Below are 14,094 nucleotides of genomic sequence, written 5' to 3'. Positions count from 1 at the left end.
GTTTGTGTTGCCCCTATCCCTATGTTTCCCCATTGCATCCTATTGTAACTATACATTGTTTGCACTGTTTTCTAAGACTATACTGCATATTTTTGCTATTGTGTATATATATCTTGTGTATATTTCCTATCCTCTCACTGAGGGTACACTCTAAGATACTTTGGCATATTGTCATAAAAATAAAGTACCTTTATTTTTAGTATAACTGTGTATTGTGTTTTCTTATGATATTGTGCATATGACACTAAGTGGTACTGTAGTAGCTTCACACGTCTCCTAGTTCAGCCTGAGCTGCTTTGCTAAGCTACCATTATCTATCAGCCTAAGCTGCTAGACACCCTATACACTAATAAGGGATAACTGGGCCTGGTGCAAGGTGCAAGTACCCCTTGGTACTCACTACAAGCCAGTCCAGCCTCCTACATAGCTTAGCAGAGCAGCTTAGGCTGAACTAGGAGACGTGTGAAGCTACTACAGTACCACTAGTGCCATATGCACAGTATCATAAGAAAACACAATACACAGTTATTCAAAAAATAAAGGTACTTTATTTTTATGACAATATGCCAAAAGTATCTCAGTGAGTACCCTCAGTATGAGGATAGCAAATATACACAAGATATCTGTACACAATACCAAAAATATGCAGTATAGTCTTAGAAAACAGTGCAAACAATGTATAGTTACAATAGGATGCAATGGAAGAACATAGGGATAGGGGCAACACAAACCATATACTCCAAAAGCGGAATGCGAACCCCGAATGGACCCCAAACCTATGTGACCTTGTAGAGGGTCGCTGGGACTATTAGAAAATAGTAAGGGTTAGAAAAATACCCCACCCCAAGACCCTGAAAAGTGAGTGCAAAGTGCACTAAAGTTCCCCCAAGGACATAGAAGTCGTGATAAGGGAATTCTGCAGGAAAGACACAAACCAGCAATGCAACAACGATGGATTTCAAGTCGAGGGTACCCGTGAAACAAGGAGACCAAGTCCAAAAGTCACAAGCAAGTCGGAGATGGGCAGATGCCTAGGAAATGCCAGCTGTGGGTGCAAAGAAGCTTCTACTGGACAGAAGAATCTGAGGATTCTGCAGGAACGACAAGGGCTAGAGACTTCCCCTTTGGAGGATGGATCCCCCACGCCGTGGAGAGTCGTGCAGAAGTGTTTTCCCGCCGAAAGGACGCCAACAAGCCTTGCTAGCTGCAAGTCGTCCGGTTAGCGTTTTTGGATGCTGCTGTGGCCCAGGATAGACCAGGATGTCGCCAATTGCGTCTGGGGACAGAGGGGGCGTCGAGCAAGACAAGGAGCCCTCTCAGAAGCAGGCAGCACCCGCAGAAGTGCCAGAACAGGCACTACGAAGAAGAGTGAAACGGTGCTCACCCGAAGTTGCACAAAGGAGTCCCACGTCGCCGGAGACCAACTTAGAAAGTCGTGCAATGCAGGTTAGAGTGCCGTGGACCCAGGCTTGGCTGTGCACAAAGGATTTCCGCCGGAAGTGCACAGAGGCCGGAGTAGCTGCAAAAGTCGCGGTTCCCAGCAATGCAGTCTGGCGTGGGGAGGCAAGGACTTACCTCCACCAAACTTGGAATGAAGAGTCACTGGACTGTGAGGGTCACTTGGACAGTGTTGCTGGATTCGAGGGACCTCGCTCGTCGTGCTGATAGGAGACCCAAGGGACCGGTGATGCAGCTTTTTGGTGCCTGCGGTTGCAGGGGGACGATTCCGTCGACCCACGGGAGATTTCTTCGGAGCTTCTAGTGCAAAGAGTAGGCAGACTACCCCCACAGCATGCACCACCAGGAAAACAGTCGAGAAGGCGGCAGGATCAGCGTTACAGAGTTGCAGTAGTCGTCTTTGCTACTTTGTTGCAGTTTTGCAGGCTTCCAGCGCGGTCAGCAGTCGATTCCTTGGCATAAGGTGAAGAAAGAGATGCAGAGGAGCTCTGATGAGCTCTTGCATTCATTATCTAAGGAATTCCCCAGAGCAGAGACCCTAAATAGCCAGAAAAGAGGGTTTGGCTACTTAGGAGAGAGGATAGGCTAGCAACACCTGAAGGAGCCTATCAGAAGGAGTCTCTGACGTCACCTGCTGGCCCTGGCCACTCAGAGCAGTCCAGTGTGCCAGCAGCACCTCTGTTTCCAAAATGGCAGAGGTCTGGAGCACACTGGAGGAGCTCTGGGCACCTCCCAGGGGAGGTGCAGGTCAGGGGAGTGGTCACTCCCCTTTCCTTTGTCCAGTTTCGCGCCAGAGCAGGGCTGAGGGGTCCCTGAACCGGTGTAGACTGGCTTATGCAAAAATGGGCACCATCTGTGCCCATGAAAGCATTTCCAGAGGCTGGGGGAGGCTACTCCTCCCTTGCCTTAACACCTTTTTCCAAAGGGAGAGGGTGTAACACCCTCTCTCAGAGGAAGTCCTTTGTTCTGACATCCTGGGCCAAGCCTGGCTGGACCCCAGGAGGGCAGAAACCTGTCTGAGGGGTTGGCAGCAGCAGCAGCTGCAGTGAAACCCCTGAAAAGGCAGTTTGGCAGTACCAGGGTCTGTGCTAGAGACCCGTGGGATCATGGGATTGTGCCAACAATGCCAGGATGGCATAGAGGGGGCAATTCCATGATCTTAGACATGTTACATGGCCATATTCGGAGTTACCATTGTGAAGCTACACATAGGTAGTGACCTATATGTAGTGCACGCGTGTGATGGTGTCCCCGCACTCACAAAGTCCGGGGAATTGGCCCTGAACAATGTGGGGGCACCTTGGCTAGTGCCAGGGTGCCCACACACTAAGTAACTTAGCACCCAGCCTTTACTAGGTAAAGGTTAGACATATAGGTGACTTATAAGTTACTTAAGTGCAGTGAAAATGGCTGTGAAATGATGTGTGCATTATTTCACTCAGGCTGCAGTGGCAGGCCTGTGTAAGAATTGTCAGAGCTCCCTATGGGTGGCAAAAGAAATGCTGCAGCCCATAGGGATCTCCTGGAACCCCAATACCCTGGGTACCTCAGTACCATATACTAGGGAATTATAAGGGTGTTCCAGTATGCCAATGTAAATTGGTGAAAATGGTCACTAGCCTGTTAGTGACAATTTGGAAAGAAATGAGAGAGCATAACCACTGAGGTTCTGATTAACAGAGCCTCAGTGAGACAGTTAGTCATAACACAGGTAACACATACAGGTCACACTTATGAGCACTGGGGCCCTGGCTGGCAGGGTCCCAGTGACACATGCAACTAAAACAACATATATACAGTGAAAAATGGGGGTAACATGCCAGGCAAGATGGTACTTTCCTACATGTACATTAAAAAACACTATACAGCACCTACCTGGAGGCAGCACACTGTACTGTGCAATATACTGCACAGCACCTACCTGGAAGGAGCAGACTGTACTGTACATCACACTGTAGAATACAGCACCTACATGGAAGGACCACACTGTAGAATACACTGCACTACACAGCACCTACCAGGTAGGAACACACTGTCCTGTAGAATACACTGCACTACACAGCACCTACTGGGTAGGAACACACTGTCCTGTAGAATACAGTGCACTATACAGCACCTACCTGGAAGGAGCACAGCGTACTGTACAATGCACTGCACTAACAGCACCTACCTGGAAAGAACACATAGTTCAATAAACTGCACTATACCTCACCTATCTGTAAAGAGCACACAGTACAGTACACTGCACTACACAGCACCTAACTGGAAGGGGCACACTCTACTGTACAATAGACTGTACGACACAGCACCTACCAGGAAGAAGAACACTGTACTGTACAACGCACTGCACTACACAGCAGAAATCTGGAAGGAGCACACTGTACAATACACTGCACTATAGAAGGAGTACACTGTACTGTGGAATACACTGCACCACACAGCACCTACCTGGAAGGAGCAGACAGTACTGTACAATACACTGCACTACACAGCAGCAATTTGGAAGGAGCACACTGTACTGTACAATACACCACACTGCACAGCACCTACCTGGAAGAACAACACTGTAGAATAAACTGCACTAACCAACACCTACCTGGAAGGAGCACACTGTACTGTACAATACACTACACTGCACAGCACCTACCTGGAAGGACCACACTGTAGAATAAACCGCACTAACCAGCACCTACCTAGAAGGTGCACACTGTACTGTACAATACATTTCACGATAAAACACCTATCTGGAAAGAACACATAGTACAATAATTGCACTATATTGCACTTACCTGTAAAGAGCAGACTGAGCAATACACTGCACTACACAGTACCTACCCGGTAGGAGCACAACATACTATACAATACACTGCACTACACAGCACCTACCTTGAAGGAGAACACTGTACAATATGTTGCACTACACAGCACCCACCTGGGAGGACCCCACTGTACTGTATAATAGACTGCACTACACAGCCCCAGACCTGAAGGAACACAAAGTACAATAAACTGCACTATACTGCACCTACCTGTAAAGACCACACTGAGCGATACATTGCAGTACAGAGCACCTACATGGAAGGAGCACACTATACTGTACAATACACTGCACTAACAGCACCTACCTAGAAGGAGCACATTGTACTGTACAATACACTACACTAACAGCACCTACCTGATAGGAGCATACTGTACTGTACAATACACTGCACTAACAGCACCTACCTGGAAGGAGCACACTGTACTGTGCAATACACTGCACCACAGAGCACCAACCTGGATGGACAACACTGCACTACACAGCACCTACCTGGAGGGAGAACACTGTACTGTGGGATAGTGCACCCTGCTTTAGGGCTGTGAGGCCTGCTAGGGAGGTGACTTACCTATGCCACAGGCAGTGGTTTGTGGGCATGGCATCCTGAGGGGGATGCCATGTCAACTTTACCTTTTTCTTCCCACCAGCACACACAAGTTGCATTGGCAGTGACATGTGTTTGGTGAGGGGTCCCTTAGGGTGGCACAATATATGCAGCAGCCCTTAGGGACCCTCCCTGCTCACAGAGCCCTTGGTACCACTGAGACCTTTTACAAGGGACTTAGCTGTGGGCCAGGGGTGTGCCAATTGTGGAACAATGGTACAGTTTTAGGGAAAGAACGCAGGCGCTGGGGCCTGGTTAGCAGGATCCCAACACACACTTAGTCAAGTTGGCATTAGATATCAGGCAAAAAGAGTGGGGGTGGGTACTGCAAACAAGGGGCCAGCTTCCTACAACTAGAGAAAACACTACACAAGACAGCACATAGTTCTAAGCAGGATACAGCACTAGACAGCACAACAGAATAGACAGTGAACTATTTCACAAAACGCTGCACCAAACAGCAGTTGCACAGGAGAGCACACTGCATTACACAGAACACTATACTACACTGTCCACAGTGCTGCACTAGACAGTATACTGTAGTAAATGATACAACTGCAGCATCATCTCTATTCCCAACCAAATCCTCTTATCTTCTGAACACAGCTCAAGACTTTTCTGCTAATGCAGAACTTTAATCTTGGTTAACCTTCACTTTTGTGGCCCCCCCTTACTTCATTCTGGATACTGACTCTCGGTTGGTTACCTCACGAGCGCGTGCACTTCCTTCTGAAGCCGCTGATTGCACTTTTACAAATGGTCTCAAGCAATGCACCACCCTCTCTAAAGCTGCCCCACCGCTGGTAGTGGTATCAGGGGAGCCTTGGGTTTGCCTCCTCCCTTGCCACTGGCTTGGCAGGTCACACAGGAGCGACAAACCTCCTTGACCTCCTCTGACATCTGGGACCAGTAGAAGTGGTTGACCAGCCTCTCCCAGGTCTCGGTCACCCCCAGATGCCCAGCCAAGGGGATATCATGGACAATGTTAAGGAGGAACTCCCTGTACTGCTGAGGGACCATCAGCACGGCTCAGGAGTTAGCACAGCCGAGGGGGTCAGTGTGTAACCCTGCACTCGACAAATTGTCAACCAGGTCTTTCCACAGTAAAAGCTGTAGCTGTAGCTGGTGGAGGCTGAAGGTCTCAGTGTGGACACCAACATATAATTACATTCAGCACAACTCTATTTACCTTTATATTTCTTTATGTCCTCTTCAGGTTTCAGAGTTATCATAACCTCTTCTTCCCTTGTTTTCTTCATCTCACTCTCCGGACCCTGAAACTTCACCTTCTTACACCTGAAGGACACACAAATCATTTTAGTGTTACAGACGACTCGGAGACTACAGAATCTGAAAAGGAACTGCACAAACACCCTGTGTTTGGAAATAGAATACTGTAATTTACAGGAGCACCTGCAGGACAGCAGTTGGTGTGTCTCACTACACACACACACACACCAACAACTCTGGGGGGCATCCACAAGTGTCACACATTATCCCTTCTACTATGCACACCCCTCTGCTCAGAACCTTGCAGGGATTAGCACATGATAATACAAGCTTCAGGATCTCAGGGGAAACAGTGAAAAACTCAGCAACTAACACACATGACCACTCTCTCTCCACCTCCCTTCCTGTCTATTTATCTGATTACCTGTATAACTCTTTCTTCTTCTCTCACATCACTTAGTGTTCCTCGCTCTCTCTGGTCCTCTCTTTCAGAAAGCTCCAGATATCGCAAAGGTATCTGTAAGGAAATGCCTCCTTGGCATGGTTACCCCCTGACTTTTTGCCTTTGCTGATGCTATGTTTTGATTTGAAAGTGTGCTGAGGCCTGCTAACCAGGCCCCAGCACCAGTGTTCTTTCCCTAACCTGTACTTTTGTTTCCACAATTGGCACACCCTGGCATCCAGGTAAGTCGCTTGTAACTGGTACCCCTGGTACAAAGGGCCCTGATTCCAGGGAAGGTCTCTAAGGGCTGCAGCATATCTTATGCCACCCTGGGGACCCCTCACTCAGCACAGACACACTGCTTGCCAGCTTGTGTGTGCTAGTGGGGATAAAAAGACTAAGTCGACATGGCACTCCCCTCAGGGTGCCATGCGAACCTCACACTGCCTACAGGTATAGATAAGTCACCCCTCTAGCAGGCCTTACAGCCCTAAGGCAGGGTGCACTATACCATAGGTGAGGGCACAAGTGCATGAGCACTGTGCCCCTACAGTGTCTAAGCAAAACCTTAGGCATTGTAAGTGCAGGGTAGCCATAAGAGTATATGGTCCTGGAGTCTGTCATGCACGAACTTCACAGCACCATTATGGCTACACTGAAAACTGTGAAGTTTGGTATCAAACTTCTCAGCACAATAAATGACCACTGATGCCAGTGTACATTTTATTGTAACATACACCCCAGAGGGCACCTTAGAGGTGCCCCCTGAAACCTTAACCGACTATCCGTGTAGGCTGACTAGTTTTAGCAGCCTGCCACACACCAGACATGTTGCTGGCCACATGGGGAGAGTGCCTTTGTCACTCCGGTTGCAACCACTTGCTGTAGGTCAGGCTGTTCATACCAGGGGTAAAGGATGGATTGCTAGCAATTGGAGTCAAGGGCGAGGGAAATATAGTAAAGATTTTCCTTGTTGCCACCCGGTCCCACGTTCTCCTAAGTGAGTGGGTGATTGGAGAAGAATATAAATCTCAGGGATGTTGCGGGTGGGATAGGAAGGGGATCTTCCACAGGGATGTGCCTGCGAGGGCCCTATAAATAAACAGCCACCTTTTCGGACTCGTCTCTCGACCACTCTACTAAATAGTAGAGTTGGGTGGCTTGAAAATAGTGCAGTAGGTTAGGCACTCCCAGACTTCCTTGTGCTGCCGATTGATAGCATAGGGAGGCCGCCTCCCTGCTCAAATGAAATGGTAAAAATCTTTCTGTAAAGATTAAAGCGTTCCCGGGAGAGGCTCGACCGGTAGGGTTAGGAAAAGGTATAAGATTTGCAGAAGGATCATCATTTTAAGGGCAGCAATGAGGCCCAGCCATGAAATCAGGGGTGATTGTCATTTGGCCAGGCTGCATTGTACTCGCTGTACCAATAAGCGGTAGTTAATAGTGGTAGTGTCGGAGATGATCGGAGCAAACTTGAGCCCTAGATAAGGGATGCTCTGTCTATGCCAACATATTGGAAACTGCCTTTCCAGATACTGATGGTCAACAAGAGGGACCGAAATATGAAGGGCTTGGGATTTCTGAAAATTTACGCGGAAGCCGGAGGTCTTCCCGAACTCCTCTATCTCCTGCAGAAGAGCCGGAAAGGCCCTCTTGGGATTATTATTTAAGGAGACTAAAACATCATCCACGTATAAAGCCAAGGTGTGCATGTTGCCTTCAAATGTCACACCCGTTATATTTGGATTAGATCGTACTCTGTGTAAACTGCTCCAATAGTAAGGGTGACAAAGGGCAACCCTGTCTGGTGCCTCTGCATATGGGAAATGATTGGGAGGATTGTCAGTTCACCCACACCGTCGCCCACGGTTTGCTATAGGTGCTATGGATCCATGTGAGAAACAGAGGGCCGAAACCAAAGTGGGTTAATGTTGTTGTCAGTTAAGGCCAATGCTCTCTGATGAAGGACTTCTCCACGTCCAGGGTTAAAAGCATAATGTCCCTACGAACCCGATCTGCCTTATTTATTAAGTCAAGAATGCGTTTCGTGTGTCCCCACGTTGGGGGTGTCTCACAAATCCATTTTGGTCTGGGTCAATCAGACCCGGTATAGCTAGAATAGCGGTTAGCATCAGCAAGCTTTCTAGGATCAGTCAGCTTACTGTCAACCAGGTACTGGTGCAGCTCTGTAGAACAAATACTGAGCATATGCTCTCTCAGAATCAAATCATATAATCCTTTGTAATCATTTATTTTGTTGCCCCGCACCCAACCATTCAGTGCCTTATTGGAGAAATCAAAACAGTCTACCCCGGTCTGTGTGGAAAGTCTGGTGCTGTCCCTAAACCTCTGACGGTATTTTTCAGGGGTCAGTCCAAACGTGGGCAGTAGAGCGGCTTTCTTGGGTTCATAGACATTCTGATCATGTGGAGGGTGAAGGAGGTCTTGAGTATGCTGTGATTGTGGAAAACTTGAGGTAGTTTCTGTGGACAAAAGTGATTTTTGTGGACATGAGCGTGTTTTCCTGGGCTCAGGGGGTATTTTCATAAAACTTTGAGTTCCAGGATAGGCAGAGGGGACTCAACACTGTTGGGAAGACAGGAGAGTAGCCACGAGATGGTCTACATATAATAATTGTATGAGGTAGTACTGCTCGGGCAGCAGAGTGGATTTGTGTGAGCTCAGTACTGACATTTCCACACTGCAGCCAGATCTGCTCCTTACACACTGAGAAGAGAACAATAAACCAACCTTACCTGTCCAGGGCACTTCTAACATCCTGCAAAACAGAAGAACAGGCAGAAGGACATCAGTTTCCACAACAGATTTCAAATTCTGGCAGACGTTTAGGTACAATATAAGTTGTGAAATTCAAGTTCAGTTACACACCGGGGAGTAAGTTCTGAATAGGGTCACATGACAGCACAGCTTGTGATATCCCAAATGGTCCCACAAGACAGCAGAACTTTGGAATTCTGAATGAGGGCAGATGACAGTACAATCTGATATATTCTGAATGCATCATGTATTATAGTCTAGAGTTCCTGAGATCAGATGCCAGACCCGTTATAACTCCTGCATCACTTGAGAAACAACTAGTGTCTATACCCAATGTATACCACGCCAAAAATACTTCTAACGCACTTCTATGGGATTAAATGTAAATAAACAAGGACTTTGGATAAATCACGGGATAAGATCCTTAGGTCTCTTGTTTCTGTTAGAAAATGTCCACTTATACAAGCTGCAGCACTAGAACTGGGTATAACCAGTACTCAGGAAAAAGCCCTTGTGTCTATATACCGTGGGGTTTTAGTGAAAAACAGGAGGCTGCAAATGCTCTCTGAGAACTGATCACACTTGAACCGGAACAGTCTCAGTCATCAGATTATGTTCTATGTATAAAACTGGACGTCCCTCTGAACTGTTTCAATTTGAAGAACAAATTATGAAATGAATGGACGGAAGAAATTCTATGTCATGACCAGAGGGGAGGATTATGCTTTTCTTCCTTCGCTGTAATCAATGGCAGCCATATTCAAACTTTATGATAAACTACAAATCCCAAGAACCTTTGGGAATGGAAAAGACAAAACATCCGATCAAACATAGACATTAGTCTAATCAGATCCCAGCAGAGACCCATACAGTCGACTTTGGACCAATTGGCACTTTGCAGTGCTTTCGCTGTATATTCTGGTGTTCACTTGAAAACTAGTGCAGTGCCGCCTCCTTCCTCACTTGCACCTAATTTTAGCAGACATGGAGGTTTCCAGGGATCAGCAGTCGAAAGGGGACCCCTTAGAGTTCCTGCCCTGAGACGATGAATTTTATGAGGCGGTAGATGCCTTAATTTACCAGGCAGTTGCTGGGGCCATGGGCTCCTTGGAACAGCACCTGGTGGATCAAGTTGCGCGTGCCTGCACCCATATCTCTAATCCCATGAAGGAGCCCACTGCACCCTCTGGGATCTTAGGCACCTTCCATTCTGCCCCATATCCAGACCATGTGCCTGCCAAGCTTCCTCGCAAGGATGGCATTGACTATGATGCTTCTGCTCTCCTTAAGCAAGCTTTCTTGGCTACCCCCGCCAATCCCGGGTCCTACTGAACCAGCCCTGGAATCCCCATGCCCTATTTCCCCAGACCCTCAAGATGATGAGTCCCCTGTGGACTCAGATGATGAAGCAGGGTCCTCCAGACCTTGGCATCCATCCATCCCTTACTCTGCAAACCCAGAGGCCCAGGGCTTGGACATTTCCTGACCCCGATGACATCCTCTACCCTTGCTCCTCTGAGTGGGCTCTGGCAGAAAAGGTAGCCAGCTATGTGGTGGTTCACCTTAGGAAGCCCCTGGAGAAAGAAGCCTGCAGCTGCTTTCCGGCCGAATGTCACTGCCCTGGCTTGTAGGGTAAAGTTGCCAGACTCCCGACATTGACTCTAGAATGGCCACTTCCCTGTCAAAATTCATAAAAGACCCGAAAAAGACCATATTCTATTCCTGGAGGGCTTGTCAGGATAAGCTTTTGAATACTATTGCCCCTTACCAAGATCGTTGATACAAATGAAGACGCCAAGGCCACAAGTGCCCTTATTTCACCGGAGGCCCTTTCAGGGTGGGCACGTCACGCTATCATCTTCTTAGGTAATGCTAATTGCATGTCGTTCACACAGTGCTGCCACTCCCTTTTGATTAAGATGGACCCAAAGTACCGGGACAATGCGACCATGGAGGTGGGGCTTATCACCCAAGGGTACCCTTTATCAGACTCTCCCCAGACTAGGCCAGGTCCTCCATAAAGAAAGTCTTTAACCCTCAGGTTTTCTAGGGGGCTGGTCATGGCGGAGGCCGCTTGGTCAGCCACACACTTTCCCAATACCCTCCCAGCGGGCAAGACTCCAGACGAAGCTCCTTTCAGGACCAGACCAGATTCACCAACTTCTACCCCACCAGAGGGCAACATATCCAGGGCAGAGGATTCAAAGGGAGCTCCGCTTCCTCCAGTTCTGCTGAGTGCTCATCCTTCCTCTCTTATAAAAGTGGGGTCAGGCGGGGTTTTTTCCTCCAGGCCTAGAGATCCTTTACAGCAGTTGCTTGGGTTTTACAAATGACCCAAGATTTCCAAATAGAAATCTATGGTGTCCCTCATCAGGAACCATGGCCTTGTCCCCTTCAGTTTTTCTCCCGAGAGGCAGCCCTCATGGACGAGGACGTCTCTTCCTACTGGATAAAGGGGCTATTAGCCGGATGGTCCCACATCTCCACAGGTTCATCAGCAACATCTTTCTGGTGGACAAAAGCAATGAAGGACAACACCCAGTCATCAACGAATGAGAATTCAATGACTGGCTTGTCTACTACGATTTCAAGATGGTGGGGATCCACTTCCTCAAAGACATGTTACGTCCCTCAGACTGGTTGGTCCGCTTGGACCTCAAAAACGTGTACCCATTGATTCCAATTTTTTCCCTGTATTGAAGGTTCCCCCAGTATGTTTGGTGCCAACAAACGTTCAAATTTTTCACTTTGTCTCCTATGCCCCTAGTGCTTCACGAAGGTTCTCAAACCGGTCGTGAGACATCTAAGGGCTCAGGGGATACGCCTTATCATCCACCTCGATGACATGCTGATAATGGGTCAATGTCCACGTCATCTCTCCCTCCAACTTCAAACAGTCATTAACCTTCTGGAGGGGGTAGGCTTTGTGATAAACGAGAAAAAGTCACTCCTAGTTCCTTCCCAGAGAGCAACTTTCCTGGGCTTCATCATAGACTCTACTATGACTGTCCACAGCCTTCTATCCCAGAAGGTAGCGAAGATTCGACACAAGTTGAGGAAGACCCTAGCCAAACCTCACACCTCGCTGAGGGAGATCACTCGCCTGGTGGGCTGCCTGTCGACGTCCATCTAGGCCACCCTTCCTGAGCCCCTACATAACTGAACCTTACAGAGGTTAAAGACTTCTCATTTGAAGAAAGGACTAACTTACTCCCAACTGGTGTGTCTCCCAGAAAGGGCGCTGGCAGAAATCGGCTGGTGGCTGTCCCACAAAGAAGCATGGGATGGGAGAGTGATTTTCGGTTCGGCCCCAGACCTCATTATAGAATTGGATGCCAGCCGGTCAGGTTGGGGCACCAGATGCAGAGAGTTTTCTACAGGGGACTCTTCAAGAACAGAAATTGAATGAAGCTTCTAACCAGCTCTTTCATGGTACGATGTTGGACGAAGAACAAGATTCAGTTGTGTGTTCTCCTCAAGATGAAAAATGTGTCAGCGGTCCAATATATCAACCATCTGGGGGCACTCGCTCCAAGCCTCAAATTATTGGCAGCACTGCCTGGACCATCAAATCTCTGTCATGGCAGAATATCTCCCTGGGCAAGCAAAGTGATCAGGCACACTCTTCATCTTTGGGATTCTAGCCTGTGGAAACTTTGCAAAGCTTCAGGTATGCCGGGGACCTTTCTCTGGAGACCTTTGGTGTGCTGGCTGGACCACCAACTACCCCGCTTCTTCAGTTACAGACCGGACCAGTTGGTGGCAGCGACAGACGCCTTCCTACAGGATTGGAGTAAGGCGAAGGGTTAGGCATTCCCTCTATTTGCAATGACCACCCGGGTCAAATCAGGAGGCAACATTCAGAAGTAGTGTTGATCACACCTTTTTGGAGATCTCCAGTCTGTTTTCTAGCTCTTCTGAAACTTTCCTGGGATTTTCCAACCAGTTTCCCCCTGCTTCAGAACTGGTGATGGAATATTGATGCTTCTCTTTCTTCCTAGGGACTTGGACTGGGTAACAGGAATCATGATAGATGTGCGGTGGCTGATCTCGAGTGAAGAAAGAGGCTGGCACAACATGGACAATGGACTTTATTGGTCTCTGCTGGGGCCTGATTGGTCATGGAGTAATGCCTATGTTTGATTGGATGTTTTGTCTGTTCCATTCCCAAAGGTTATTGTGATTTGTAGTTTATCATAAAGTTTGAATATGGCTGCTATTGATTACAGCGAAGGAAGAAAAGCATACTCCTCGCCTCCGTGTCCTTAATGGAAACAAATCTTTCAATTTCGACAGATAGGAAATTTTTCATTCAGGTTAGGAAATCTTTAAGACCACAAGCAATGGAGCTTAATTGCAGCAGTTTTAATAAACAGCACTGAAGCTGGTGAAAAAGCCTGACACTGTTGTTGAAACTGCTGCACCAACGTAAGCAACCATAATTCACAATGTGACCGTTCTACGCGAAACTTCCTTCTTAATCTGCACACTCATGGTTTGTCGTTAAATGTAAATAAGAGAAGGTGGGACGTGCTAGCGGGACTGACCAAAACTGCACACACTGTAGTAGTTATATTCAGTATCATCCAGTAAATGAATGTAACCAGTGCTCACTCTATTTGTTAAAGTTCCATCGATAATTAGGAATGTACAAATGTGTCATTATTATGATAATTTAGTTTAGGAATAGAACTGAAATATATTTATATTTTACATTGTTTTAAGAATGGTTATTTTTTAAATCTGTAGGAAATTTGTAACAAT

At 47.6% G+C, this 14,094-nt stretch overlaps 1 protein-coding gene across 1 annotated transcript in view; it reads right to left on the bottom strand.

The window, feature by feature from the left end:
- LOC138282300 (E3 ubiquitin-protein ligase TRIM11-like) overlaps nucleotides 1-14,094 on the bottom strand; it is a 110,551-nt gene that overhangs the window by 54,217 nt on the left and 42,240 nt on the right. Inside the window, exons 4-5 of the mRNA XM_069219686.1 lie at nucleotides 9,309-9,331; nucleotides 6,070-6,176 (exon numbers count right to left, since the gene is read on the bottom strand). Coding sequence (XP_069075787.1) covers nucleotides 6,070-6,176; nucleotides 9,309-9,331 — 130 coding nt within the window. The remainder of the gene's footprint in view (nucleotides 1-6,069; nucleotides 6,177-9,308; nucleotides 9,332-14,094) is intronic.

The sequence above is a fragment of the Pleurodeles waltl genome, unplaced genomic scaffold (genome assembly GCF_031143425.1).
Source record: "Pleurodeles waltl isolate 20211129_DDA unplaced genomic scaffold, aPleWal1.hap1.20221129 scaffold_97, whole genome shotgun sequence".
Lineage (NCBI taxonomy): Eukaryota > Metazoa > Chordata > Amphibia > Caudata > Salamandridae > Pleurodeles > Pleurodeles waltl.
The sequence above is the reverse complement of the archived record's forward strand: the minus strand, read 5'-3'. Positions and strand labels throughout refer to the sequence as shown.